The sequence below is a fragment of the Neofelis nebulosa genome, chromosome 1 (assembly GCF_028018385.1).
Source record: "Neofelis nebulosa isolate mNeoNeb1 chromosome 1, mNeoNeb1.pri, whole genome shotgun sequence".
Classification (NCBI taxonomy): Eukaryota; Metazoa; Chordata; class Mammalia; order Carnivora; family Felidae; genus Neofelis; species Neofelis nebulosa.
The window spans coordinates 46,824,758-46,850,706 of record NC_080782.1 but is presented as its reverse complement, the minus strand read 5'-3'; the positions used below and the strand labels follow the sequence as shown (position 1 = coordinate 46,850,706).

The following is a 25,949-nucleotide window of genomic DNA, read 5'->3' as shown; positions in this document are numbered from 1 at the left end:
TCAGGAAGGAAGGTGGCTGGAATGAGGAGAGAGATATTTTAAATGGCATATTTGATATCATAATAAAATAGTTATTTCAAAGAATAGTTGTTTTCATATTGTAAACTAGATAAAGTAGAGCTGGACAAAATCTTGGCTCGGGGTGTTACACAAAAGGAAGACTCTCAAAGAGGAGGCCAGGCCCTGCTCTTCAAGAATCTCTGGTGAGGGGTGGATACAGGATAGGATGGGCATGTTTCCTACATGGAAGTAAATGTTTGAAAACAACAACACAACCCCAGGGGCGCCTGGGTGGCTCAGTCGGTTAAGCGGTTAAGCGTCAACTTCAGCTCAGGTCATAATCTCGTGGTTTGTGAGTTTGAGCCCCGTGTGGGGCTCTGTACTGACAGCTCAGAACCTGGAGCCTGCTTTGGATTCTGTGTCTCCTTCTCTCTCTGCCCCTCCTCCACTTGTGCTCTGTCTCTCTCTATCAAAAATAAATAAGTCTAAAAAAAAAAAAAATTAAAAAAACAAAACAAAACCCAGAGCCCTGTTAGGATTCGGAATAGGGACTGGGAAGAAGGGGATGGGGTCGGCATACTAGGCTCTCCTCCCTTAGGCCTGCTACTGGTCTCCAGGCCACCTGTTTTAGGAGACAAATCTGGTCACCGTCAAAACCACAGCATGGAGCATAAATTTGCTGGGGCCAAAGGCAGGGCTGCTGCTCTGACCTCTCAAATCGCTTCTAGGGTCAAACACTCTGGCCCAGCCAGTGTGAGTGAAGAAGGTTTGCCCAGCCTGGAGGGCCCAGAGTTTCAGGGGCCAGATGCAGTTCCTTGGTAAAAGCTGCCTCTGTGGACGAGGGTGGTTAGAAAGGTGCTTTTACTGTGGCTTTTAATGCGTTAATGGTATATGAAGGAGGAGACAACCCTTCAGAATGGAGCCCCGCTCTGCTCCCAAGTGTGCACCAATTAAGATGATTACTGGTTTCCTTACAACACAAATACTAATGGCCTGTCACACTCTGGCATATTTTTCTTGGTAACCTTCAACTTGGAATGATTAATATGGCTCCTGTGGCAAGGCTCATATGCACAAAGGCGGAAAACGGGGGTGGGGGGTGCCCAGCTCTGACAACTGCACATCCAATGAGGCAGACGTCTGTGAAAACAAGTTCTGGAGGACCGTGGCTGTGGTGGTGGGGCATGGCCACGATCAGTGGGGGAGAATGTCCCGGGAATGCTCCGCGGAGCTAGAATTAGGGCTAGCTATGTGACACTACAAAGGTCCCCTTTCCCTCTCTGGGCCTCGGTTCCTCACCTCCTTGTTAAATGGGGTGGTAATCCCTTTCCTGCCTTCCAGGCAGCATGTTTGTATAAGGGTGCTTAAAGATGCTGAGTCGGGGCGGGTGGGCACCTGGGTGGCTCAGACTGTTAAGCATCCGACTCCTGATTTTGGCTCAGGTCATGACATCACAGTTTGTGAGACCGAGTCCTGTGTTGGGCTCTATATCGACAACTCGGAGCCTGCTTGGGATTCTCTCTCTCTCTCTCTCTCTCTCTCTCTCTCTGCCCTGCCCCCGCTCATGCACCTGTGCTCACTCTCTCTCTCAAAATAAATAAACAAATAAACATTAAAAAGATGCAGAGTGGGAACATCATTCTCATCGTCACTAGTAAAAATGAAAGGGCAGGAGAGGCACACAAGACAGGAGAGGGTGCACAGCACAGCGGCTAAGAGCACGGCTCCAAAGTCTGGCCGACTGAGGTCAAACGCCTAGCTTTTCCACAGTAAATTTCTGTAAGCCTCAGTTTCCTCATCTGAAAAATGGGGATAACATAGGCCCTCCTTTCTTAGGGTGCTGGAATGAAATGAGATGATGTATGCGGAGTGTTCGGCAAGCCCAGTGTCTGAGGACAGACTGAGCATCAATACTGTCGGCCACAGTTATTATCATTGTCAATGTTACACCAAGCCAGGAAGAATGGCATCAGCCTTGAAGCTCCCAGGGAAACCCTACCTGCCCAATTCACGTTTTGTAGGCACAGTTCCCCCCATAAAGAACACTTCACATTCCATTTCTTTCACGTAATCGAGGCCAGAGAGGGCAACCCAGTTGCCCTCAACAGAATTCCTTCCCAGTGCTCCATGCGTTTTATTCAGCAAGAGAAATGGTAAAGACTGCTCCTATCTGGTCTTTTCAGAAATATGAACTGCTAGGTAGAGGCACCAACACCTCACAGATGCTTTGGGTCCAATATTCAGCAATTAATGAGGATGTAGTCAGGGGAGGCTCCCCTAACCATTCCTCCCCACTCCATTCATCTTATGTAATTAAAGCACAGTGCAAACAGGGTCTCAAAGCCTTCTCTCTCAACTCAGTCATCACCCCTAAGTCCTCAGTTCATAGGGGGAGCAGACCCTATGGGATGCCTCAAGGGTCCTAGAATGAAGAGCAGAATGGGGGCTGACATGCTTCCAGGGCCAGGCAGCTGACAGATGTGTATGAAATGAGCCAGATGGAAACCCACAAACCCAACTGGGGCTGCGGGCCCAGAGATGATATCAGGAGGACCACAGTACCAGAGTTTTATGGGAATTCTCCCAACTTCCAACTACTGACAATTCAATCATATTTTAAAATTATTTTGAAGGCCTAGTAAGTAGGTCTGTGGGGCTGTATCCAGCACCTTGAAAGGAACATAAAACTCTTCAAAGCCAGAAATTTATGACCTAGAGCAAAGGAGGAGTAATTTACCAAATGGAGTTCTCTAAACCAAAGGAGTTTAATGGATCAGAAAAAAGACAATAAAAGCCACCTGTAATTCTACTACCCAAACCACTACTAAATTTTATGCTTTCAAGCATTTAAAAATATATATATGTTTACAGATGTTTTGCATGGTTCTATATTTAATAGGAATGGGCTCAGCTGTACCTACCAATTTGTCACCTTTCTTTCCCTGCACTCGTCTCTGCATACTGCCCTCTTCAGGCAGCTCTGCACAGCACACCCTCTTCCTCCTCAAAATGTGCTTAAGGGGCAGCTTCTCTGGGATGCACTGAGCCAAAGTTTCTCAAGTTGAAGTCATGAACAGTACTTTAAAAGAAACAAACTACTGTGGGCGCCTCCATAAACACACCCAGGAATTTACTTGAGAAATATCAGCCAGATCAGCCAAGGTTTCTTTCTTTTTTTTTTTTAATTAAAAAAAAATTTTTTTAAGTTTATTTATTTATTTATGAGACAGAGAGAGAGAGAGAGAGAGACAGCACAAGTGCGGGAAGGGCTGAAAGGGAGAGGGAGACACAGAATCTGAAGGAGGCTCCAGGCTCTGAGCTGTCAGCACAGAGCCTGACAAGGGGCTTGAACTCACAAACCGTGAGATCACGACCTGAGCTGAAGTCGGACCAGCCACTCAGGTGCCCCAGATCAGCCAAGGTTTCACTGTCCTCCAAGTGCGAATTTTCACTGCAAAGAGTAGCACCTTTATAGTTGCTAAAATAATTTTTTAAAAGATTAAAAATAAAAATGAAAAGGCCAATTAAAAAACTCCCTAACTCTTGGATCCACTGAACCCCAGTGGAGAAACACTGGTGTAAGGCACAGTAATCGGTCCCTCAGGACCCAAAGGTCCTTTAGAGCTGAGCCTGTGAAACTTCTCTTTGGGAGCCCACCGCCTGACCTTTCTTTACTGCAAGCCCGAGAGCTTAGCAACCACAGAGGCCACTGTTTTTCACCCATACACACTGGGGCCCTGGACCGAAAGCCAGATTCTCCTCCCATCTTTGGAGGGTTGGCAGGAGGCTACACTTTAAATTATTTTCCCCATCGGGCTCTTGGGCAAGACTGCTTTTGAAAAAAGTTTTCACTATTGAAAAAAGGAAAAAAAACCCCAGAAAATCACAGAGGTAGGCCATTCTCCTCATTCCACAGATGGTTAGATGATGCTCTGGAGACAGGCAGGGCCTGTGACAGACAGACATGAGGACACGGGTTTTTCAATGGGCAGACGCTCCCTCTGTCAGCCCCACGTTTGCCGCCTCAGATTCCTCCCCCAGGCCCTTTCTCCTCCCACACCAACGAGGCCTCCCAGCATTCCGGTCCACCCTGAAATAAGCATCAGCTCCTTCAGTTTTCAAGGGTTCCCTATGTATTTCCTGTCACGTGTAGATGGTAAGACATAAAACTTGAGGGGTCATCTGTGCAGCATGGGGGAGTCTCCAGTTGAACCTGGCAGCATCTTAGACGTGTGTAGCTGACGGCCTCCGGCATATTCGAGGGAGGGGGACGGCCTAGTTGGCAGGTCTGTAAATGCAGACTTAATCTTCTTAAGCTTAAGCTGGAGACACCTTTGTGATGCCATAGAAAGAAGAAATGAATTCAACTTCAGGATCCATTCCCGTTCTAAACATTAGAACAGAGGCTTCCAGGAAACGAAGGCTCTGAGTCTTGTGGCCAAACATCTGAGGATGGCAGTAAGGTGCTAGGTCTGCGACCCAGAAAGATCTGTGGGGTGGGAGTGGGCCTTGGTATGGACCTGGGTTCCAGGGCTGAGTGAGTCTGGCCTCAGACTTGCTGTATGACCTTAAACCACTTATTTCTTCTTCCTGGGCCTCGATTTCCTGATCCCTGAAATGTGGCTACTACCACATAGCTGAGTTCGCTGGGTTACAGTGAGAACAGAAATGAGGGATGGTGTCTGGAGTCAGGGTGACATGTCTGTCACGAAACACCTGCATTTCAGTTGCCTCATCTGCCAAAGGACAGCAAACCAACTTATTCATGCTGGGAGGAGTAGAGAGGTATCAGAGAGTTAGGACACCAAAAGATCGATTCTTTGATACACAGTAGTGGCTATTGCCTCAAACACATCACTTTTAGCAAGTGCTCACAGAACCAGCAAGCTTTCAAGGCATCCCCCTCCCCTCCCCGTGTCCTTGACCTTCAACTGCTCACTCTCCAGCAGCAGAGGCAAGTGCCAGGCCTGAAACCATACCGACCAAACAGTGAGCGTCCACTTTGCAGGCGTGCCCCCAAGCTGCACGACCCCTGGAGAGGGAGACCAGCCTGGGCTGGCGCATCAGAGAAGCCTTCTCGGAGGTGAAAGACCTGACCCATTTGGGCCTCGGAGGCTGACGAGGAATGTGAAGAGGCAGAGAAACAGAAGTACAAATGGCTGTGGAGGGAAGCGTGTGAGGAAAGAGGGGGGTGCCGGGGGCTGAGAGTGGACAGGCAGGTCGGACTCTGTGCCCTGGGAGGGCAGACACCTGTCTCCGACCCTTCATCTGTACTGCTCCCTAGCCCTACGGAGCACTGGAGAGACTGTCTGCGCCCAATGCATCTTTAGGAGGATCCAACTCTATCACGCATGTCCTAATTTGGCACAATCTACTACCAGTACCATAACTTGACCATCTGGTCGGGGAGATGAGAAGTAGGCCAGCAACAACAATGCCTAACTTCTCAGGAGGACGTGGAGTACAGAAGTACAGATGACAGCACCCACGACTGGAGGCGTTCATACAGGGACAGGGTCACAGGGATATACCGGGGGGTCCCGCACCACGCCCGTGCCGTGAGCTCCACGAGCCGTAATACCATTGTTTTCTCTCCCATCCAGGGCCCAGCAAATGTGTGACTGTCATTATGATAAGGAGATACTAGACACAAAGCTGTGTGTTTTCTCTGAGGGTAAGGCTGAGGGCACCCCATCCATACTGGGTCACATGGAGACTTAGGAAACATAAATCACGGTAGGGAATGGAATCTGGCTCTCTGTGTGGCCACTAAGGGGCTGGGAGTAAGTCTGGACTTTGGCCAATGGGAAACAGAGGAGGGCATGCCAGGTAGAGAAATCTCCCCTCCTCTGGTCCATGTGCAAGGACTACTCCCTGATGCTGTTCCTCCCTGCAACCTACGTAGGGGCCCCCCTATTCCCATTGAGAGTACTTGCCTGCCCACGAGGGAGCTTCCTGTGTGGTGGAAGCCTCTGCTGTAACTGCCTCTTGTTTCTGGCTCCTTCTCGCTTTTTACCCTCACCCTCACTGTCTTGGGCTTGCTCCTCCCAAGGAGTGTTAACGCCTTAATCATTGCTTAGGACCCATTTTTGAGAGGGCGGAGGCAAAGTAAGACAAAGAAGAACCATACGTTCGCTTCCACTTGTAGCATAAAATAAGTCATTCACGAGCACGGGGGCTTTAGGAGTTGTCAGTAACAGAACAACCTGCGTGCAACACACCTTGTGACACATCCCGACCCACGGTGTCCTGACACTATAGAAGAGAATGAGAGACGAGAATACATAGCACCGGGAGGGCTTGATTCAAGTCCTCCAAGGTGCTCTTGTATATCTGTTCATTAATGCAACAGGCATTTAATGATGTCGCTATGAGCCTGGCATGGTGTGGGGTGCCAGGGATGCAGGGGTAACTAAGACATGGTCCACAGCCTCAGGGAACTTACAGTTGAGTAGGAAAGTCGACATGGAAATACTGGGGTGGGCGCTATGCGTGAGCTGGGTTATTTTGGGAGGGGGGTGAAAGGAGGTTAAGGCTCCTTGCTATCTTGCCTGAGGACAAGACAATGGGGGTTAGAGATGGCTTCCCTGAGTGTGGTCCAGAAGGGTGAACAGGAGATTGTCCCACTCCTCTGGGTGAGGTGGAGAGGGCTTCCCCTGTAAGAACCTTTTGCCAGGGACCTGGTGAATGAATAAATCAAATGTGGTGGGATGATATTTAAATAAATCTCGGGGAGCAGCAGTGGTGGTATCATTCTTTTCTTTGCTCACAACCCCTGCCTCCCTCCCTCGACTACCACCAACACTCTCAAAACAACCTAAACAAAAACACCAAGGCCACAGAGATAAAAGCCATAACCAACATCAGAAAACAAACAAACAAACAAAAAGTTCCTGGGAAAGCTGAGGCTCTGACATAAACAATACATTTGGAAGAACACCTCCTCTGTAAGCGTCGAGCCCCCACGGCCATCACCGTTACCCACAGCTAAACAGGCCTGGGCTCAGGGAGTGATCAGAGAGGAGAGGGGGAGGTCAGAGCCGGTGAGGGTCCCTGCATCCAAGTGTTGCTTTCAGATGACAGAGCTCGAGACAGAAAATCCCATTTAAAAATATATTTTAATGTTTATTAATTTATTTTGAGAGAGAGAGGAAGAGAGAGAGAGAGAGAATCCCAAGCAGGCTCTGTACTGCCAGCTCAGAGCCCAACACCGGGCTCAAACTCATGAACTGGGAGATCATGACCTGAGCTGAAATCAAGAGTCAGACGCTTAACCAACTCAGCCACCCAGGTGCCCGGGAAATCCCCCTTTTTTAAAACAAGTTTACATTTTGCCTACCTGAGTGAAATTTTTTATGTCCCGATGCAAGACTTTGGTGTGACCAAAGCTTTCTTAAGCCCAAAAAACGTAAATAAAATGTCCTAAGCAGCTCCTATGGGAGTTTGGTCCTCTGAAATCCAGCAAGAAAACACTAAATGGCAGCACAGCTGTCACTTGGTGGCTGTGTTCAGGCACTTGGCAGGGCTCAGGGCTCCCCATCACCTTACTGCATTTGGTCAGCCCACATTCACATGCCTGCCAGTGTCTCTGCCACTCAACTCGAGCTTTCCCCAATCAACGCTAACCATTTACAAGGCTTCATAGCATGAAGTGCCACTTCATGAACAGATACGTAATTGGTGTAATTTGAAAAATGGCAGGTGACAGGGTCAGGTCCAAGGCCAATTCCCTTCTGCTGCCTGACTGATGGGCAAGGTCTCTGGGGGCAGGGACCAGAGAAATGGCAGAATGTAGTGGGGAGGACCTGGGGCCCACTCATCTCAGGGGAGCTCCCAGCCCTACCACTCACTAGCTGCGTGATCTCTGCCAAGTCACCTCACCTCTCCAGCCTCAGGGTCTGCGTGTGCAAAATGTGACTCATACGATCCCACCTCACAGGGTGGCTGTGAATTACTACAGAGACACGAGTACAAACCACTTAGTACTGAGCCTGGCACACAGTAAGCACTCAGCTGAAGACCAGGAGCCCCAAGTTAGCAGGTGAACTTAATGTCCATCTGGGGAGGAGGGCTGGTCAGCGCTCACGGAACTGTTCCCATCAGAGAGGGCTGTGTTGAATTCGCCGGACATCTGTGCCACAGACTGAGCCACATGGATGTGGTTAAAGTCGTCTGCAAGCACGTTGTGAGAACCTGACTCATTTCTGTGACCCGAGACCAGCCAAGGCCTTTTGTGTTGCATGCACACTTGGGGAAGTCAGCCAATCAAGTAATATTCCTACAAATGTGTTCTCAGGTTCTGGTGTTTTGTCCCCTCCCCTTGAAGGATGTCCAGTCTCTCAGCTCTCAGTTCCTGCACAATGCTGGCAGAAACTCTCTCAACAAAAGTCTGGAAGCCAGCAGTAGTTACTTGGTAGACAAGACTGCAGTAAGCCGATGCTACTTGGCCCAGCTGGAGCAGAGAGAATAGATGAGTGAACATGTCCCAGAGCCCACGGATAGCTTCTTCGGAGGAGCGCACTGAACCTGTTAGCAGGAGCTCTGATGTTGAGTTCTGAAAGCTACTGAGGTATTTGGTATTAAATTATAACATGAAAATAGCTGCTAATTATCATCCTCTGCCTAGTTAGGTAAAGAAAAACGTGTTTGCCAGGGAAGCAAAAATAAAAGAAGTCCATAAATCTTTCTTTCTTTTTTTTTAAATGCTTATTTATTTTTGAGAGAGAGACAGAGCATGAGCAGGGACAGGCAGAGAGAAAGGGAGGGAGAGAGAATCCCAAGCAGGCTCCACGCTGTCAGCATGGAGCCCGATGCGGGGCTCGACTCATGAACTGAGATCATGACCTGAGCTGCGATCAAGAGTTGGATGTTCAACTGACTGAGCCACTCAGGCGCTCCAAGAAGTCCACACATCTTAAAAACTAAAGGGAAAGGAGTTGTTACTACCACAGAAATGCGCAAATGCTACAAATCAGGGCTCCTCACCTTCACTCCATCTGGTTGTTAACTTTTACCAGCACGCTCCTGGCTATTTCCTTTGGTTTTAGCTGTTACAAACAACACTACAGCAAACACCCATGTCCACACAGATAGAATTTTCTGTGATGTTCTGTCTCCGTGCTGTCCTACGTGGTAGTCACTAGTCATGTGAGCCTATGGAACACGTGGAATGTGTCTTGTGTGAAGGAGAACCTGAATTTTTAACTTTACTGAATTTTAATCTAAACTCCAATAGCCATATGTTGTTGGTGGCTGCTCCATTAGCACAGCTCTAGGGGTTTGGGAACAACTGTGTCTTATGGTTCTTCTATAATTGATAATTATGGTGACCAGAGAGCTCTGATTTCAAGTATTCTGTTCCCACTGACCCATAAACATTGACATTCTGGAATTTCTTAAATGTCTGGAAATTCTGATATTTTAAGAATTTCAATTACATCCTCCCAGACTGCATTTCCTACCTAGACTCTTCTGTCAGATTATGTCCCCTTAGGGACTAGAAATATTGAGCTCCCAGCTCAGCAGAGAAGCAGAGGTCTGTCACTCGAGGGGTACAGTCTGCCAAAAATCACTACGATCAGTCTATTACTGATAACACCATCCTGCCTCTGTGCTTTTGCTTATGCTATTCTCTTAGTCCAGGGAACCCCTTCACTAGGCGGGGAGGCCTCCTCTAGGAAGCCCTCCCTGATTATTCCCTTTTAGAATTAAAGACTTCATGCTCTGTGTGACCACTAAACATGGCTCATGGCTCAGACGAGAGCCTTGAGTCACCACCTAGGACCTACTTAACCCCTATTTTAAATAAAATTTGAATAACTTTAATACTGGATTTCTTACCCCCAAGGTTTATTTGAAATAACAAATTAGGAAGGAAAAGGCTCATAAGGACAGAAACACTGGAGGTGACAAGAAGTAAAAATCATCTAGGAGTTATGCAGTATAGAAGAAGATTTTTAGAAAAATATATAAATTCCAAACCTGGGCTTCTGAAAATTAAGATATTGGGTCATTTCCCAATGGAAAAGGAAAGGGCAAAGGATACCTTTTCCAGACCTCAGTAGTTCTTGAGGGTAGGCAGGGCTATAGGAAATAACTGATATTCATTAAGACAACTATAAGGCATCAAATGCTAACTCTAAACACTGGGGAAGAGGTGAGGAAAGTCATCCTAAAGTTGTAGGATTTAAAGGTGGACAGGATTTTAGAAGTCATCCATACTTTATCGATGCAGACACTGAAACCCAAAGAGATGATGCAATTTGTTTGAGGTCACAAAGCTATTTACTGGCAGGGCTGGAACCAAAGCTGGTCTACTAGTTCTCATACCAATACCTGGAAAAGTCACTTGATGAGCTTTTTTACTCCACAATGCCATTGAGTCGATGAGGCATTAATGGAGGAAGAAATAATGTATCTTCTTGACCCTGCTATACAAACACATCTTCTCTTGTTGCTAATGATAACTGCTGAGAAAGGCTACTACCTCTCTGTACAGAAACAGGTGTCAAAAGGAAGGATGAAATGAGAGTTGGCATTTCTATCTTTACGATGAGCATGGTGTGAATAGCAAGACCTGAGGGTGATATAATAATTGAAAGAGCATTCTCTAATTGGGGTGATTAATATCCAAACTGGTATTACACATGGGCAATATATTCAGTCTCTAAGGAAAATGAAATCCCTCAAACACACAGCTGTCCATCAAGATGCAAATGGCAAAAGAGAAATAAGTGACTGATGATGCACAAATGATTTCAATGCTCTATGCATCACCAGGCATTTATTTTGGGGCTTTGGCCGTGGAGAAAGAATAATAGGATTGATCTAAGGCAGTTATAAACCACCACTGATAGATAAATATACATCTTCTTGCTCTACGAAGGAGCAGGTATTCAGAACAAGGTGGTTCACACAGACAGACAGCTCTTTAAATGATACCTTGCAATTACATTGCAGCCTTCCAGCAGATAATAAACCTTCAGTGTCTTGAATAATTTAAAATTTTCCAGCGGCATGAAGGTTGAAGGGAAAGAAAATCACACTCTGCTTTGGAGGGAGAAAAAAAAAATTCTCAGCAGATCAACTGTGGGAATTCTGGCAGAAAAATGCCCAGTTTTTTCATTTGTTTTTCTGAAAGGTGGATATAATCGTCCTGGCTCAATCTGGTCCCTGATTTTCAAAGTCAAGGAGCCAAGAGTGAATGGATCCATGAGAAATAAATCAGAAAACGTAAGGCATTAAATCTTTACATGTTATCACTACTATCACAAAGGTGGTAATATGTAATACTGTATTATTCTGGATCCAAAGAAACTTGAGTTTGGATCCCAACTCAACCACTAACTTGCTGTATGAACTTGATCTTTCTCATTCTGTTTCATCATCTGTAGTATCAGGACAATAATGCCAATCATAGGATTCAGTGAGATCATGTATTAACAGTTCCAGCACATATTAAATGATAACAAGCAATGGCGTCAATTATTATTGTCAAAAATTATTATTATTCATAATGATGGTTTAAGTTTTGAGGGTCTTCAAGGTGTAACTACAAAGGAGGATGAAGGAAAAAAAAAGGACAGATGAACACAGAGCTTCATATCAAGGAACATTATAGTATCCAGGTTAATGCTTATGGTAGAGTTAATCTCGGTCACTCCGAACCAGCCACTGTTCTAATCCCTCTACAAGCAATATCTCCATCAATCTGCACAGCTCTTTACGGGAGTAGCCTAATTTTACTCATTGAGACACAGAGAGATTAAGTGTTAGTTCAATGTCACCCTATTGTCTGACTCTAGAGCTAGATAGTCCTGAGAACCCAAGGATTCAAAGCCCAAACAACTTAAGGTTTAAGTTTAACATTTAGTTTCTTTTTTCAAAATAATTTGCACAAGGACAATTTTATGCTGCTACAAAAACAACATCATCTATAAGGGAGTCGATATCGTGTCATAAAAGTGGATCTGTCAAGGTGGGCTTTTGTAATTAAGTTCACTGTAGACACTGATGAACATCCAAAGAAATTGTCATGACAGCCAATGCCTTTGTGAGATGCCTAAGAATGCTGTTGAGTCCTGTTGCGAGTCTGTACTGTATGTGCTGTGTTAGCAGCTAGCTCGAACGCTAAAGTGGGGTGGATGTTCAACTGTACCGGTTGGGAAATGTATTCAAGGACGAGCTTTGGTGCACATTTGGCTCACACAGTAAGTCAGGGAAGGGTGGGGAAAAAAAAGGGACATAACCAGGGTGTCTATACCTGCCGCTGTAGCCTTGCCCTTTGGGCACAGTGGATGGTCGGGCCAGCAGTAGCATACCCACTGGAAACAGCCTGGACTGGGAGATAGGGCTGTGTTCCTGACTTATGCAGGTGCCTGATAGCTTGTGGGGGGTGTGCCCAGCCAGCAGCAGATGTTCCTGAATGGGAGCAGCACTTTGTCATGAACCAGCCGAATGACTGAAGTGCCGGTGGGTTTCCACTTCTCATTTCTAAAATGTGCAGGCTAGGTAGAGATTCCTGAAAGTAGAGCAGAAATTCCCTAAACTCTGAAGTCGTGCTGCCTGGAAACACTAGGCTTCTTACCATCAGTGGAAAGCCTTGATTTCTTCCAGATTTAAAAATAGATTTTGCGTGTGGGTAACTTGCAAATGCCTGAACTTGAGGTTTTGCATGTGGAGAGCTCCCTAAGAGATAGGATCCGTGGGAGTGTGGAAGAAATATTTAAAAATAAAGGTGGAAATGTGAACAGAATTGGAGTGTCTGTTCTTGAACTTACTCTACGACCACATTTTTTAGAAATTTATCTTGTACTGGAAGGAACTTGCGGGTGGAGATACAAACAGGGTCTTCTAAAACCCAGAGGGAGCCGTGGGAAGATCAGGGCAGAAATAAACCGGGCTGACGGATGTTGTAGGGTGGAATGATTTTAATTCAATATGAGGAAATGCTTTCTCAAGAGCTGCCCAGTTAATCGTGACACAGCAGGGCAGACCTGGCACAGGAGCACAGAGGTGGCCATCAGCATTGCTGACCTAGCCTCATGACACTCTTGCAACAAACCTAAGCAGGTGAGTACACTGAGCTGAAAGAAACAAAACCAGGGTGGCCTTGATTTGAGCTTTCCTATTTCCAAAGCCATGAGTGTGGTTAGAAGTGGGCTGATATCAAGGAAGCACTTTGGGGGCAAAAAATGTTCGTGGGTGAGTTTTAAATGTCCCAGGAAAGGCCAGAAATCCATACCCTGGAGAACAGGGCTTTGAAGTCAGGTGTCCCCAGGTTGGACGGGATGTTGGTCTACCCCCAGAAAAGAGAAGGCAGGGGGCTTCTGACTGAGGACCAGGCAGGGACCCAAGTGCATTCTCACATCAAAAGAATTTTTTTTTTTTTTTTTTTTTTTTTTTTACTGGATGTTTCAGGAGGAATTTCCTCCATGCCTGCTGCACTTAGAGTTATGAGCTCGGTTGGGGCCTCAAACAGGTGATTATGGTAATTTAGAGAGAAAGTACCAAGCCATTTCTGTCACAAGGCCATTCCAGCTTGAAAATAATAGTGCCTCCTCGTATTTATAGAGTGCTGAATACTTTCCAAAGCCCTTTCCCATTTATTATCTCATTTGATCCTGACAATGGGGCCAGAGATGTGGGTTGTGGCTCTGGTGCAGGGCTTTGAATGAGGGCTTTACCCTCTCAGGTCTTCAGTTTCCCAATGGTGGTCCTGGGACCGCCTGCATCAGAATCTCCAGAGAGCTGGACAGAGTGCAGATTCCCGGGCTTCACCCAGACTAAGAACCTGGATGTCTGCAGGGTGGGGCCCCGCAATCTGCACGCTAAACATACTTCGCAGGTGACTCTTCTGCATACCAAAATTTGAGAACCCCTGTTCCAGCATTTTATACCTCCTCAGCAAGGAGATCTTGTCATATGAAACACACACACTCAGCAACTAAAAAAAATCCTGAGAAAGTATAAAATTCTGATGAGTGGGGAGAAAACAGTCTGGTGTTGGCTGAGTGTATGTGATCATCCAGATAATAACAGCCTCTCGAGGATATAATTAGTGCCCTCAAAATTGGAATATGACTGTTTAATAATTTAAGTGAGATCATCAGGATTAATGAATAGCAGTTGAAATTAAATGTGGGACCATAAATCCACATGGCCTGCTCCAGGGAGGCAGTTATTTATGACAAGGCGTCCCGGAAAACAGGGGTCTGGCTGATACTGAACTGGTCTCCTCCCCCAAGGGCCACATGTGTTTGCACCTCATGCAGTCCAGACTATGCACACATTCACAGAAATCACCATCCAACTCTATCGCAAAGCACCTGTTTGTGATAGATGTCCTGCCATTCTTATAATCTGGTGTTTTCCAAGTCTAAACACCATTTCAACTCTAGCAAAATAGTATGAGATACTGGCTGAGAAAGCAAGATTATTGGGGCCTGCCCCAGAACCACTGACTTAGAATCTCTGCTGCTGGGCCCTGCTAACCTACATTTTAACAAGCTTCCCAGTTGATGCTTTCCCAGTTTGAAATTCCCAAAATTTTTTAATGCTTATTTATTTTTGAGAGACACAGAGACAGAGCACGAGTGGGGAAGGAGCAGAGAGAGAGGGGGACGCAGAATCCGAAGCAGGCTCCAGGCTCTGAGCTGTCAGCACAGAGCCCAACGTGGGGCTCGAACTCACAGACCGCGAGATCATGACCCGAGCCAAAGTCGGCCACTCAACCCATTGAGCCACCCAGGCGCCCCTGACACGTTTCTGATTTTAACTAAGCCCAGTAGTAGGCCTTTGCGGTAGATGGGGTAGCTCAGCACCCATCACCCCACATCCCAGTTAACAGTAATAAGAACCACCACCACCAGAATAGCATCATTAACAAGAACCATTCACTGAATGCCAACGCGTGCTGGGCCCTGCCGAACATATTGGCTCATGAGATGGGAGAGGATGGGGTAGAACTAGTTTGGCTCAGCTGGCACCACAGGCCAGCCCCCTGAATAAATCACCATGGCCATGGGGAAGGAACATCACTGGCCAGACGGGCCAGGGCCATCCCCATGGTATTAGTGACCAGCTGTCCTTGCAGGAGCACAGGAACACACCATAGGTGAGGAGTACATCACCAAACTCACTCTGTCTCTCATCTTCCCTCAGCCAGAAGGCAGGAAGAAAGCAGGGTTTTTTGTCGACCACAAAGAATATTTACAGTCAACTCTGCTCAGGAACCAGGTCTATTTATAGGTCATTTTCATTCACTCATGAGTTCAAGCACCACTTCTTCTGTCTTACGGCAGCAGGGACAGGTTTTCCGGGAAAGGTCAGGTCTGGTCTTTCCTCCCACCTCGTTAAAATGAATCTGCTGGCTGTTGTGGAGATTCTGGGAAGGTAATTGTTAGTTTGAGTTTTACATTAACAGAGATTGGAGTGCACTTGTTCTTTGGAATATTCTAGATCATATATTCTGACAGCCTACAGGAAAAAAAAAAAAAAAACCTAACGGTTTCTGAGAAGACTGGGTACAAAGCGTAGCTTTAGAATTCCCTCTGTATTCACCCTCACTGCACATTATTAGTAATGCCCAGTAAATCCCATGCATTAACAGGCATAGGACTGGAGGACATACAGTTGATGGTGGGCATTACTGCTTATTTTGAGACTCCTGGATGCTCATAAATACTGTGGGCATCTCTGAAGAGGTGGGCGCATATGAAGCAAACAAATAAAATTATTACTATTATTTTATTATTCTGGGAAGAATGAACATTTTGGACTTTCAAGAGAAGGACCTGCATGTACACAGCATCCAGAAAAGTTGGAAGAGGCAGTCTGAATCTGTTAATACTTTACAGGAACCAACGTGACTAAATCACATAAGGGGAAGAGATGTTACTATGGCCTTCCTACACGCTTATTTTTTTGTCTTATATAATGATGCAAAAGTGGCATTTTCGTGAGATCGCTCTACTTGAGATAGTAAAGCTAGAGACTGAAGAGAGCCAGAGGAGAAATTAAACTCGCAATGTCCATGAACACTAGATTGACTGCCGGTACTGCAATTTTTTCCTTTTAATTTCTGGAGTAAGTAAATCACAGGCAAGTGTGTGGACTGGGCCTTCTTGATCTTCAGAACTGTCAAGGATCACCTATTTTTGGCTAGGAAAACTGGTTACATTTTAAGTCCCCAATGTTTACAGCTGTGAAGGTGCTTCTGGATTCAAATCAAAACAAAACTGACTCTGGAGTTGGGGGTCGCCTGACAAAAGACATGATCGAACTTTTCAGGGGCTGGAAGTTCTGCAAGGAAACTGGGAAGAATCCTCCAAGTATCTTTTTGCAATGAGCTCATTTTACAGCTGCCCGTGTGTCTGGTGTTCGCAGCAGGTTAGAGCCAATGCCTGCCTTTTTGGCCAATGTGCTTCATTAACGGGCTAGAACTTGTATTATTTAGAGAACTGGGCCAATATTTACAGTGAATGACAGCAGCAGAACATATCTATTAGACATAAGCATTTCTTTTTTTAATTTATTTTTCATTTAAAAAAATTTGTTTTAATGTTTTTATTTATTTTTGAGACAGAGAGAGAGAGCATGAGCAGGGGAGGGGCAGAGAGAGAGGGAGACACAGAATCCGAAGCAGGCTTCAGGCTCCAAGCTGTCTGCACAGAGCCCGATGCAGGGCTTGAGCTCACAGACCACGAGATCATGACCTGAGCTGAAGTCGGACACTTAACCGACGGAGCCACCCAGGCACCCCAGCATTTCTTTTCTTTAAAAAACATTTTTATTTATTTATTTTTGAGACAGAGAGAGAGAGCATGAGCAGGGGAGGGACAGAGAGAGAGGGAGATACAGAATCTAAAGCAGGCTCCAGGCTCTGAGCTGTCAGCACGGAGCCTGATGCGGGGCCTGAACCCACAAACCGTGAAGAGCCACCCAGGCACCCCTAGACATAAGCATTTCTTTACCTAAAAGCTCTGTTGTTATTTTTACCTAAAAGTCATTTTGCTCAGGAGCTGGGGTATGGAGAGGAGGTGAAGTTCTTGTACCCTGGTTTGCACTGTCTACTGAAGGTGAATTTTCCCTTAAGGCAAACGTTGGCCACTCAAGAGGCTTCCTATAAAATGAAATACAACATGTTTAAATCACTTACAACAGTGCCTGGTACCCAGTAAGTGCCACACAAGTACCATGCTGCATTACTATTATTGCTGGTATTGCCTGTTCCTTTCCTGGATACAGACCAAATCAGCCCTTTCAGCTCCCCAGCCATGGTGCTAAGTGTGAAGGATGTGAAAAGGTTTGGTTGGTTTGAGCCAAATCAACTTAGGTACTGAGGAACCTCTTACTTTCATTTCGGCCTCAAATTTCATCTCCCTCAAGACCCTGAGTAAATAACAATTCATGTCAGCCCTAAGCCAAGGGCTTTCTGTGGTCCTCCTTCTGGAAGCCTTATTCCAAGGACCTCCAATAACCTGCTCTACTGGTTGTTGCTCCCCCCCCCCTCCCCCCCGCCATTATGTTTTCAAGGAAACACTAAAATAGTGGAAAGGGGTAGGTTTTAATCCTCACAAGAAAACCAGGAGAGTATCGGCAATTTAGCACAGTGGTGCTGTGCCAAGTTTTTAAAATGTAGAAGGCTCACCCACCTCAATAGAAACATCACCTTTCTGAAAATGTAATGCAGCTATTTTCCACTACAGAAATGATTCTTTCCCAAACATCAGGGTTTTTGATGCTTCAGATGCAATCTGAGCGATTTATTTGATTTTTTTTTTTTTGCTATCTCTGTAAATCATTTATACAGTGCTTGATTCACAAAATCCTGTTTTTTTTTAAAGATGCACAAAATATCCCATAAACATACCGACTCTTGCATCCTGTGTTCCTGCCAGATATCCACCAAAAGGTTTCTAGAGTTCCCTCATTATAAACTAATTGATATGCTGTAACAGCTCTAATCTTCTTAGGAGTCCTCTCCTTTGGATTCCAAGAGAGAGGCGTTGTAGATGTCAAAGATATTACAGGAGAAGAAAATCAAGAAGCCTGTGGATTTTCTTAGTTGTTAGACACCCTAGAGACTGACACTTAAGATGTGGGATTCTTAAGATTATGGAGCCCATCACGGGGAAGATCAACCCTTTCAGTCAAGTGGGATTACCAACCGAGACTGGCTCGGTGCCCCCCATATCTGTGGTTTTGCTTTCTCTGGTTTCAGGTACCTGTGGCCATCAGTGGTTCGGGAGGCTGGGGATTCTGATCACCTGTCAGAAGGTCAACGGTAGCCCGCCTCCACCTCACAGTGCCTACATATTCACCTCGCTTCATCTCATCATGAGGCATTGTATCGTCTCACATCATCACAAGAAGAAGAGTGAGTAAGGCACAAGAAGGGAGGGAGAGAGAGAGAGAGAGAGAGAGAGAGAGAGAGAGAGAGAGACTGTATTCACATAGCTTTTATTACAGTATATTGTTCTAATTGTTCTATTTTATTATTAGTTGTTAATCACTTACTGTGCATGATTTATAAATTAAGCTATATCGCTGTTATATAGAAGAAAATATGGTAAACATGGAGTTTGGTATTATCCACGGTTTTAGGCATCCACTGGGGTTCTTAGGACATGTCACCACAGATAAAGGGGGACTACTGTACTCTAAGGGCAGGTAAGCACTTTAGGCCACTTACCACCAATCTCTTTGAGCCTCAGTTTGGTCATCTGTAAGATGGAACTGTTTTTTTCTGCCCTCATACTGTAGAGGGAACAGTATTTTACGTCTGGAGCGGTCACGGGAGGTGATGCTGGGCAGGCCAAAATACACACCGTCATTCTACCTGCGTGGCCTGCTTTATCTTTTCCTGCCTGTGGTGTGCTCATTGGCATAGGCTCTGCCCTGCCAGGGAGGCTCGCAGTTCCTTAGCTGCTAAGCTTGTCCCCGGGTCAGTTAGTTCAGGAGGAAAGCGGTAGGAACAGATCGATGTTGTGTTCTCTGGACCAGCCTCTCCAACAATACAGATAATATTCTGGGGTCACTTGACTCCTGTCTCTATTTCACAGTTGAGTCAGAGAAGGAAAGATGTGACAGTCATTTTATAATGACAAGGGCAACTGATTGTAGAAAAGTTAAGTAACAGAAACCTGGATACAAAGTTAAATATGACTGGACGTCCACTATACAAAGTACAATGTAAAGGCACTAAACGTAGAGGGATATTATCTAGCTATTAAAAAACAGATGAGTTGGGGCGCCTGGGTGGCGCAGTCGGTTAAGCGTCCGACTTCAGCCAGGTCACGATCTCGCGGTCCGTGAGTTCGAGCCCCGCGTCAGGCTCTGGGCTGATGGCTCTGGGCTGATGGCTCTGGGCTGATGGCTCTGGGCTGATAGCTCGGAGCCTGGAGCCTGTTTCCGATTCTGTGTCTCCCTCTCTCTCTGCCCCTCCCCCGTTCATGCTCTGTCTCTCTCTGTCCCAAAAAATAAATAAAAAACGTTGAAAAAAAAAAAATTAAAAAAAAAAAAAAAACAGATGAGTTAGCTCTATATCTTTTGACCCAAGGGATGTCTGTGATACATTAACAGGAATAAAAGGAGGAATGTGTACAATATGATCCTTAAAAGGGGAAAAAAAAAAAAAAAAAGGAAAACAAAAAGCCATGTAAAGATTAGGGGTAAAGGTTTTAGCATCAGAATGCATGGTTTTAAAACAAAGCTCTGCTTCTTTGAGCTAAGCACATATTGGCTACTCACGTAACTTCCCTGTATCGCAGTTTTCTCATCTATAAAATGGGGATAGAAATACGACCTTTTTTAAGTAGGCAAAAGCGGTTTGCATTTGAGCCCAGTGGTTTTCACACTGGGAAGGAGAGAACCCACGAGAGTGTTATGGTAATGAATGAGGGAATTCACTTAGCACAAAATAGGTGCTCATTAAGTACTAGCTCTTGTTATTACATGCCGTTACATGTTAGTATTATTATGCAGAATGGTGTAGAGTAACACATACCAGACTATTAACATGTTACCTCAGCTGGAGTGGAACTAAAAGGGGATTGGGAGGGTATGAGAAAGAAAATGGAGATGAAGAGACACTGGAAACCAAAAAAAAAAAAAAAAAAATCTACAAATGGCACACAGGCATGTGGACAGATGCTCAACAGCACGTCATAGGGAAATGCAAATTAAAACGAGACCCTCCTACACACCTATGAGAATGGCAAAAATCCAGAACACTGACAAGACCAAATGCTGGCGAGGCTGTGGAACAAGAGCAGCCCCCGTTCACAGCTGGCGGGAATGGAGAACGGTACAGTCACTTTGGGAGAGTCTGGCAGCTTCTTATACAAGTAAACATACTCTTCCCATGGGAGTCCAGCAAATGTGTTCCTTGGTATTTACCTAAGTGAGCTAAAAACATGTCCACCCCAAAACCTGTACATGGATGTTTAAAACGGTTCATTCATAACTGCCTAAACCTTGCAAAAGCAACCAAGACGTCCTTCAGTTGAGGAGTAGATAATTAAACGGTGATATATCCTGATAGTGGAATATTAGTCTGCACCAAAAGGAAACAAGCTATAAGCCATAAAAAGCCATGGAGACACCTTAAGTGCATATTTCTGTGTGAAAGGAGCCAATCGAAAAGGCTGCCTGGAGTATGATTCCAGTTATATTAGACATTCTGGAAAAGGCAAAACCATGGAGACAGCAAACAGGTCAGTGGCTGCCAGGGGTTAGGGGGAGGGTAGGAGGAACAGGCACAGCACAGAGGAGTTTTAAGGTAGTGAAACTATTCAGTAGGACCCTCTAATGGTGGATATATGTCCATCATACATTTGTCCCACAGAATGTACAACGCCAAGAGTGAACCCCAATATACCACTATATACTTGGGGTGATGTGTCAACGTAGGTCCATCAATTGTCACGAATGTAACTCTGATGCAGGTGCAGGGCATTGATGGGGGCCAGGGGCTAGCTATGTGTGTGGTGGGGGTGGAGGGGTATATGGGAACTCTCTACTTTCAGCTTCACTTTGCAGTGAACCTAAAATTGATCTAAAAGGTAAAGTCTATTAAAAACCCGAGGGTGGGGGGAAAAAGCCTAAATGTTAATAGTAATTGCCTGCAGGTGATGAGGTTACAGATGGCTCTTTCTGGACTTTGCATATTTTCTCCTTCACTCCTAGCCTGGGCTCATGCTGTCCTCTCAGCCTCAAATACTCTTCACCCCATACCCCAGGAAGTAGTATCTACTGATCTCTTAGGATGGAGTTTAGCTAGAATTTTCTCTGGAAGTCTTTCCTGATCTTCTCTATGCTCCACAGTACCTGGCTCTCCACCAAGGGTCACACACTCCATGGTCTTACAATGGTCTCTTACCTCATCTGTCTGCCCATCTAGATGTGAGTCTTTGTGGAGAAGACTGTGTCAGCCCTGCTGTATCCCTAGCATCTAGCACAGCATCAGCAACAGTCGATTCATGAGTGTCGTTGAATATACGAAGATGAATTAAGTCAGGACAAGTAAAGGGAAAAACAAAATAAGCAGTACAAAACTCACGGCGAAAGAACTGAAGCAATATAGTGGAGGTGGGGAATAGCCACCCCAAAGGTGGTGGGGTCCTGGAAGCAAATGAAGGCTGAGAGAGGAACAGATGTGGATGCTTAGGGGCAGGGGCAAGAGCGGTATGTTGAAATGCAGACCAGGGCAGGGCAGAATGGATTCCATGATGTGCTCCCATGACTGGGCTGGTATAAGAGTGCATGTCAGAATTTATAAGCCCATCATGGGAAAGAGGACCTGACTCTGGCTTCACTGGTGAGGGTCTCTACTGTGTGAGCCAGTGGGTCCAGCAGTGTCTGTAATCCCCCCAGCACCACTCACTGCCAGGGACCCATCAATAGCTCTACAAACACCTGCTGAAGAATTCCTTCTAAGGGGGCGCCTGGGTGGCTCAGTTGGTTAAGCATCAGCTCGGGCTGTGATCTCTCAATAGTCAGATGGGAGCCCTGGGTCGGGCTCTGTGCTGACAGCGTGGAGTCTTCTTGGGATTCTCTCTCCCTCTTTCTCTGCCCCTCCCCAACTGGTACACAGCCCTCTCCCTTTCTCTCTCAAAACAAAGAAAACAAACAAACAAAGACTTCCTTCTCCATGTGTTTGTTCATTTACTGATAGGGAGTAGAGTTGAGGAAAATACTGTCAATGAGATCATACCATCGCCTTTCATTTCTGTACCTCATCATCCCAGGTAGCCCATCATTCATCCAAGGACAATAACCCTTTCCATTACTGCATATCCTATTTTTCTGCAAAACCAACACTATTTGAAAGTGGGCAGGAAAAGGAGAAAAGGAACAGAAAAATACAAATGAACAAAAAGGCCTCTGTCGTGTCTCCTAATAAAAAATCTGCCATCCGGGCAGTGACATCTGGAGGCAGGTCTGCCCCCCCTCCACCCTCGTCTTTCTCTCCCACTCGTGCAAAAGCATCTCTGTGTCCTCTTAATCCTCAAGCAAAGCTCACACATTTGAAGAGCTTTTGGACACCCCTGGAAAACTGCAGCGCTCTATCTGTAGGCAAGGCCGGGATTATTGTGAGGCCAGCACCAGCCTCCAGTCTTGTCCCCGGTGCTGCCTGCACAGAGCTCTGGTTCTCATTTCAAGCATTCATCTGCTCCAATTTTGTCTCCTACCCGAGGTCTCAACCCTTAGCTGAATTACAATTAGTTGCCCTGAGGATCCTGGAGGAGACTCATTTCAGAGGAAGATGCCTTCTGCTGGGCAGCACCAATCTCGCCCGTTGTTAGCATCTATGAATTTCAACGCTGAGAACTGCCTCTGCTCATGTGGCCCAGAGAAATCTGTCTTTCGTGATGGCCCACATTTGCCGTACTTTGGACAGGCCTCTCCATAGTTCTGAAATTGCTTCTCCCAGATCTCATTTTTAAAACAATCACTGCTGAGTAAGTTTTCTTCCAAAGCTGCCTTAAGAATTTCTTCTCAGAACACGAATGATGATTACCTTTCTGAAAAATGAAGGTTGCAAAATCTGAAAGCTAATGTGTAGGACTGAGGGGCCTGAGGTAAGAGTTCTCTGGGGTGCACGCCTGATTCACTGAGACAAAGGGGCAACACTCAGGGGCCTTAGTTCTCATTCTCATCTGTGAAATGGGATAGTATCTGTTCTCTTCCCTATCGTATTAGGGTCTGGCAACGGCACCACACAGGATCCATATTTTTGCTCTCTGGAGAAAGAGATGCACTTGGAAAGTGTCATTCTTACGAAATTTACCTCTTTCTCAAGACTGTCACATTCTTTTATTATTGGAGGGTGGGTGTGTCATGTTATTTTTATCACCAAGTACAACACTGAAGAAACTGGGATATTAGAGGTGCAAACCATCGTAAGTCTAGGACTGGATGTGCTTGATAATGAGCTCTTTATAGCAACAACTCTGCTCTTTAATACGCTGGAAAAGTAATTTATTGAGAAGTGGCCTTGGGGAAAGAAAAGAGTAAAATGCACTTCTGCAGATGTTTTTCATAAACAGCTGAGCTGAGGAGGCACAGGCCTCACTGGGAGCCCCAAGACGGGACTGTTGTCCGTCTGCAACCACCAGCTGGGTGCTCTAGGTAAGCCCTCCACTGCTCTCAGCCTCGGGTTTCCCGTCTGTAAAATGAGCAGGCTCAGTTGTATCTGTGGTCATTACGCATTTTGAAGCAGTGCAGCTCCTCTTAGTGAACACCTTTTCGGGAACCAAATATAAACCGTGCCGACAGAGGGATCTGCACCCCACCTGCACCTGCACATACTGCCCACGGTGCTCCCCGAGGCACCCCTGTGCCCTTAGTGCTCTGAGATGCACAGTGAAAGCCAGTAGCCTAGATGGTCTTAAAATTCGGGGGCACCTGGGTGGCTCAGTCGGTTAAGCACCCAACTTCGCTCAGGTCATGATCTCACAGTTCGTGGGTTCGAGCCCCGTGTCGGGCTCTGTGCTGACAGCCTGGGGCCTGGAGCCTGCTTCGGATTCTGCGTCTCCCTCTCTCTGCCCCTCACCCACTCACATGCTGTCTGTCTCTCTTTCAAAAATAAACAAACATTAAAAAAAATAAAAAAAAATTCTTTCTAGCTGTTCAAGGAGAAACGCTCGCTTCTAATCCAGCTGATGTTTGGTTTATTCTCCCTCTGGAAGACTAATGTCCTCGAGAGGGATCCTGCCAAGTGCTGTGGGTCTACCCCCAGGACAGCTGATGCTTCAGAAAACAGGTGACAGGTTCCCGAGGCGGAGCACAAAGACACAAGGCTAGCACCAGTCACAGAAGGAACGTCTGTGTCTTCCACAGCCACATCTGTCTCCGTGGCTGAAGACAACCCTGCTACTAATGTGGCTTTATGTGGTGGGGGTGTAGCTGCCATGCATTTCCTTCCTTCCTCCCTTCTGGTTCATTCATTCACTAATTCGCAAACAGTTCTGAATTACCTGCTCTAGACTGCAAATGATCTAGTGACCTAGTGAGCAGGACTGACAACAAACAGGTCAACAAGTAGCCGTGCAACTATGCATGGAGAAGAGTGAATGGTGGTGGGGGTGGGGCACCTAACTGAAGAGGGTGTGAGAGTAGCCGCTCATGGGAAGGGCTGGGAAGAGGGTGTCCAGGCAGTGGGAACAGCATGGGTAGATACCAAGGCAGGATGGAACTTGGCCCGCCCCATGAGAGAGGGCCCAGCTGTGGCTGGTACACAGATGGCGAGAGTGAGTGAATATCACCCTTACTGCCTTATCACACCCTACTTACTTTCCCTCAGGAAAGACCACGTCAGTGAGCCCACTCAGAGCAGGCAAGTATCTCAGTCTTCTCCTCTGCAAAATGGGTTCGTTCAACACCTTCTCTAATGCACTTCTCCCTTTCCTACATCTACTCAAGAGGCCCCAAAATCAAAACATTCATATTTCCAGCCACCTCGGCAGATAGGGATGCCTGGATGTCAGAGTTCTGGCCAAAAATCTTTCCCTGGGGGGTTGGGGGGTGGGGAGACTTTCCTGAATAAGAAGGCAAAATCTTGGAAAAAAAAAAAAAAAAAAAAAAAAAGGAGGCTTTGTTCTCTTTGCCCTTTCTGCTGCTTCTTGTCTGAAAGGCAGACTTTCCAGAGGTATAGCAGCAATTCTGCGACCATGAGGATGAGGAAGCAGGCACAGAGAAGTCTGGTTCTTTGATGACAGTCTGAGGCAGCTGTACCAATTCTGGGTCTTATTATGAAATTAATGAATGAATGAACCCCTTTTGTGCCTAAGTTTATCAAGTTTTCTGGTATTTGTACTCCAGTACACTTCTACATTGTTACAAACAGGATAAAAACAGAACCTACTTCTGTTGTGAGATACTGTATACAGGGCCACGGTCATGGCCGGGCACAGAGCAAGCATCAGTGAACGGTGGCCCAGACATTCCTGCTGCTGAAGAAGAAAACCGGCCACCCCTTTGGCCAGTCACTCGATGGAGTGTGGGGGGCAGGAAGATGGGTGGGGTGGGCCCTACCTCGATCACTGAAGTCATCAACCAGCACGATCTCGGCGATCAGCTCCGGGGGCGAGCGGTTCAGCACGCTGTGGACGGTGCGGAGGAGGGAGGACCAGCCCTCGTTGTGGAAGGGGATGATGATGCTGGTGTTGGGGAGTGTCTCCAGGTAGCGCTTGCTGTTGCAGCTAGAGGGAGACACAGGGGACAAGGAGAGGTCAGGTTCAGCTCTCCTCTCGCCAACAGAACTCAACAATTGGCTAACTGCAAAGCCCACTCCTTTCCAGCCTTTAGGGAATGAGTGAGAGCCAGGAATACCTCAGTCACTTCAGAACCTCCTTCCACCTAGCATCCCGAAGCCTGGCCTCCAGTTCCTGCACACACAGTACACAGGTATATGTATGCAAGAGCCCCCTGACTCTGTAGGAGAG

General features: G+C 46.3%; 1 protein-coding gene across 7 annotated transcripts in view; it reads right to left on the bottom strand.

Moving 5' to 3' along the window:
• The window catches only part of GALNT10 (polypeptide N-acetylgalactosaminyltransferase 10), a 223,090-nt gene that overhangs the window by 76,408 nt on the left and 120,733 nt on the right, over positions 1-25,949 (bottom strand). For all 7 annotated transcript variants that reach the window (XM_058720956.1, XM_058720982.1, XM_058720988.1 and 4 more), the window contains one exon: positions 25,540-25,706. In XM_058720956.1, coding sequence (XP_058576939.1) covers positions 25,540-25,706 — 167 coding nt within the window. The remainder of the gene's footprint in view (positions 1-25,539; positions 25,707-25,949) is intronic.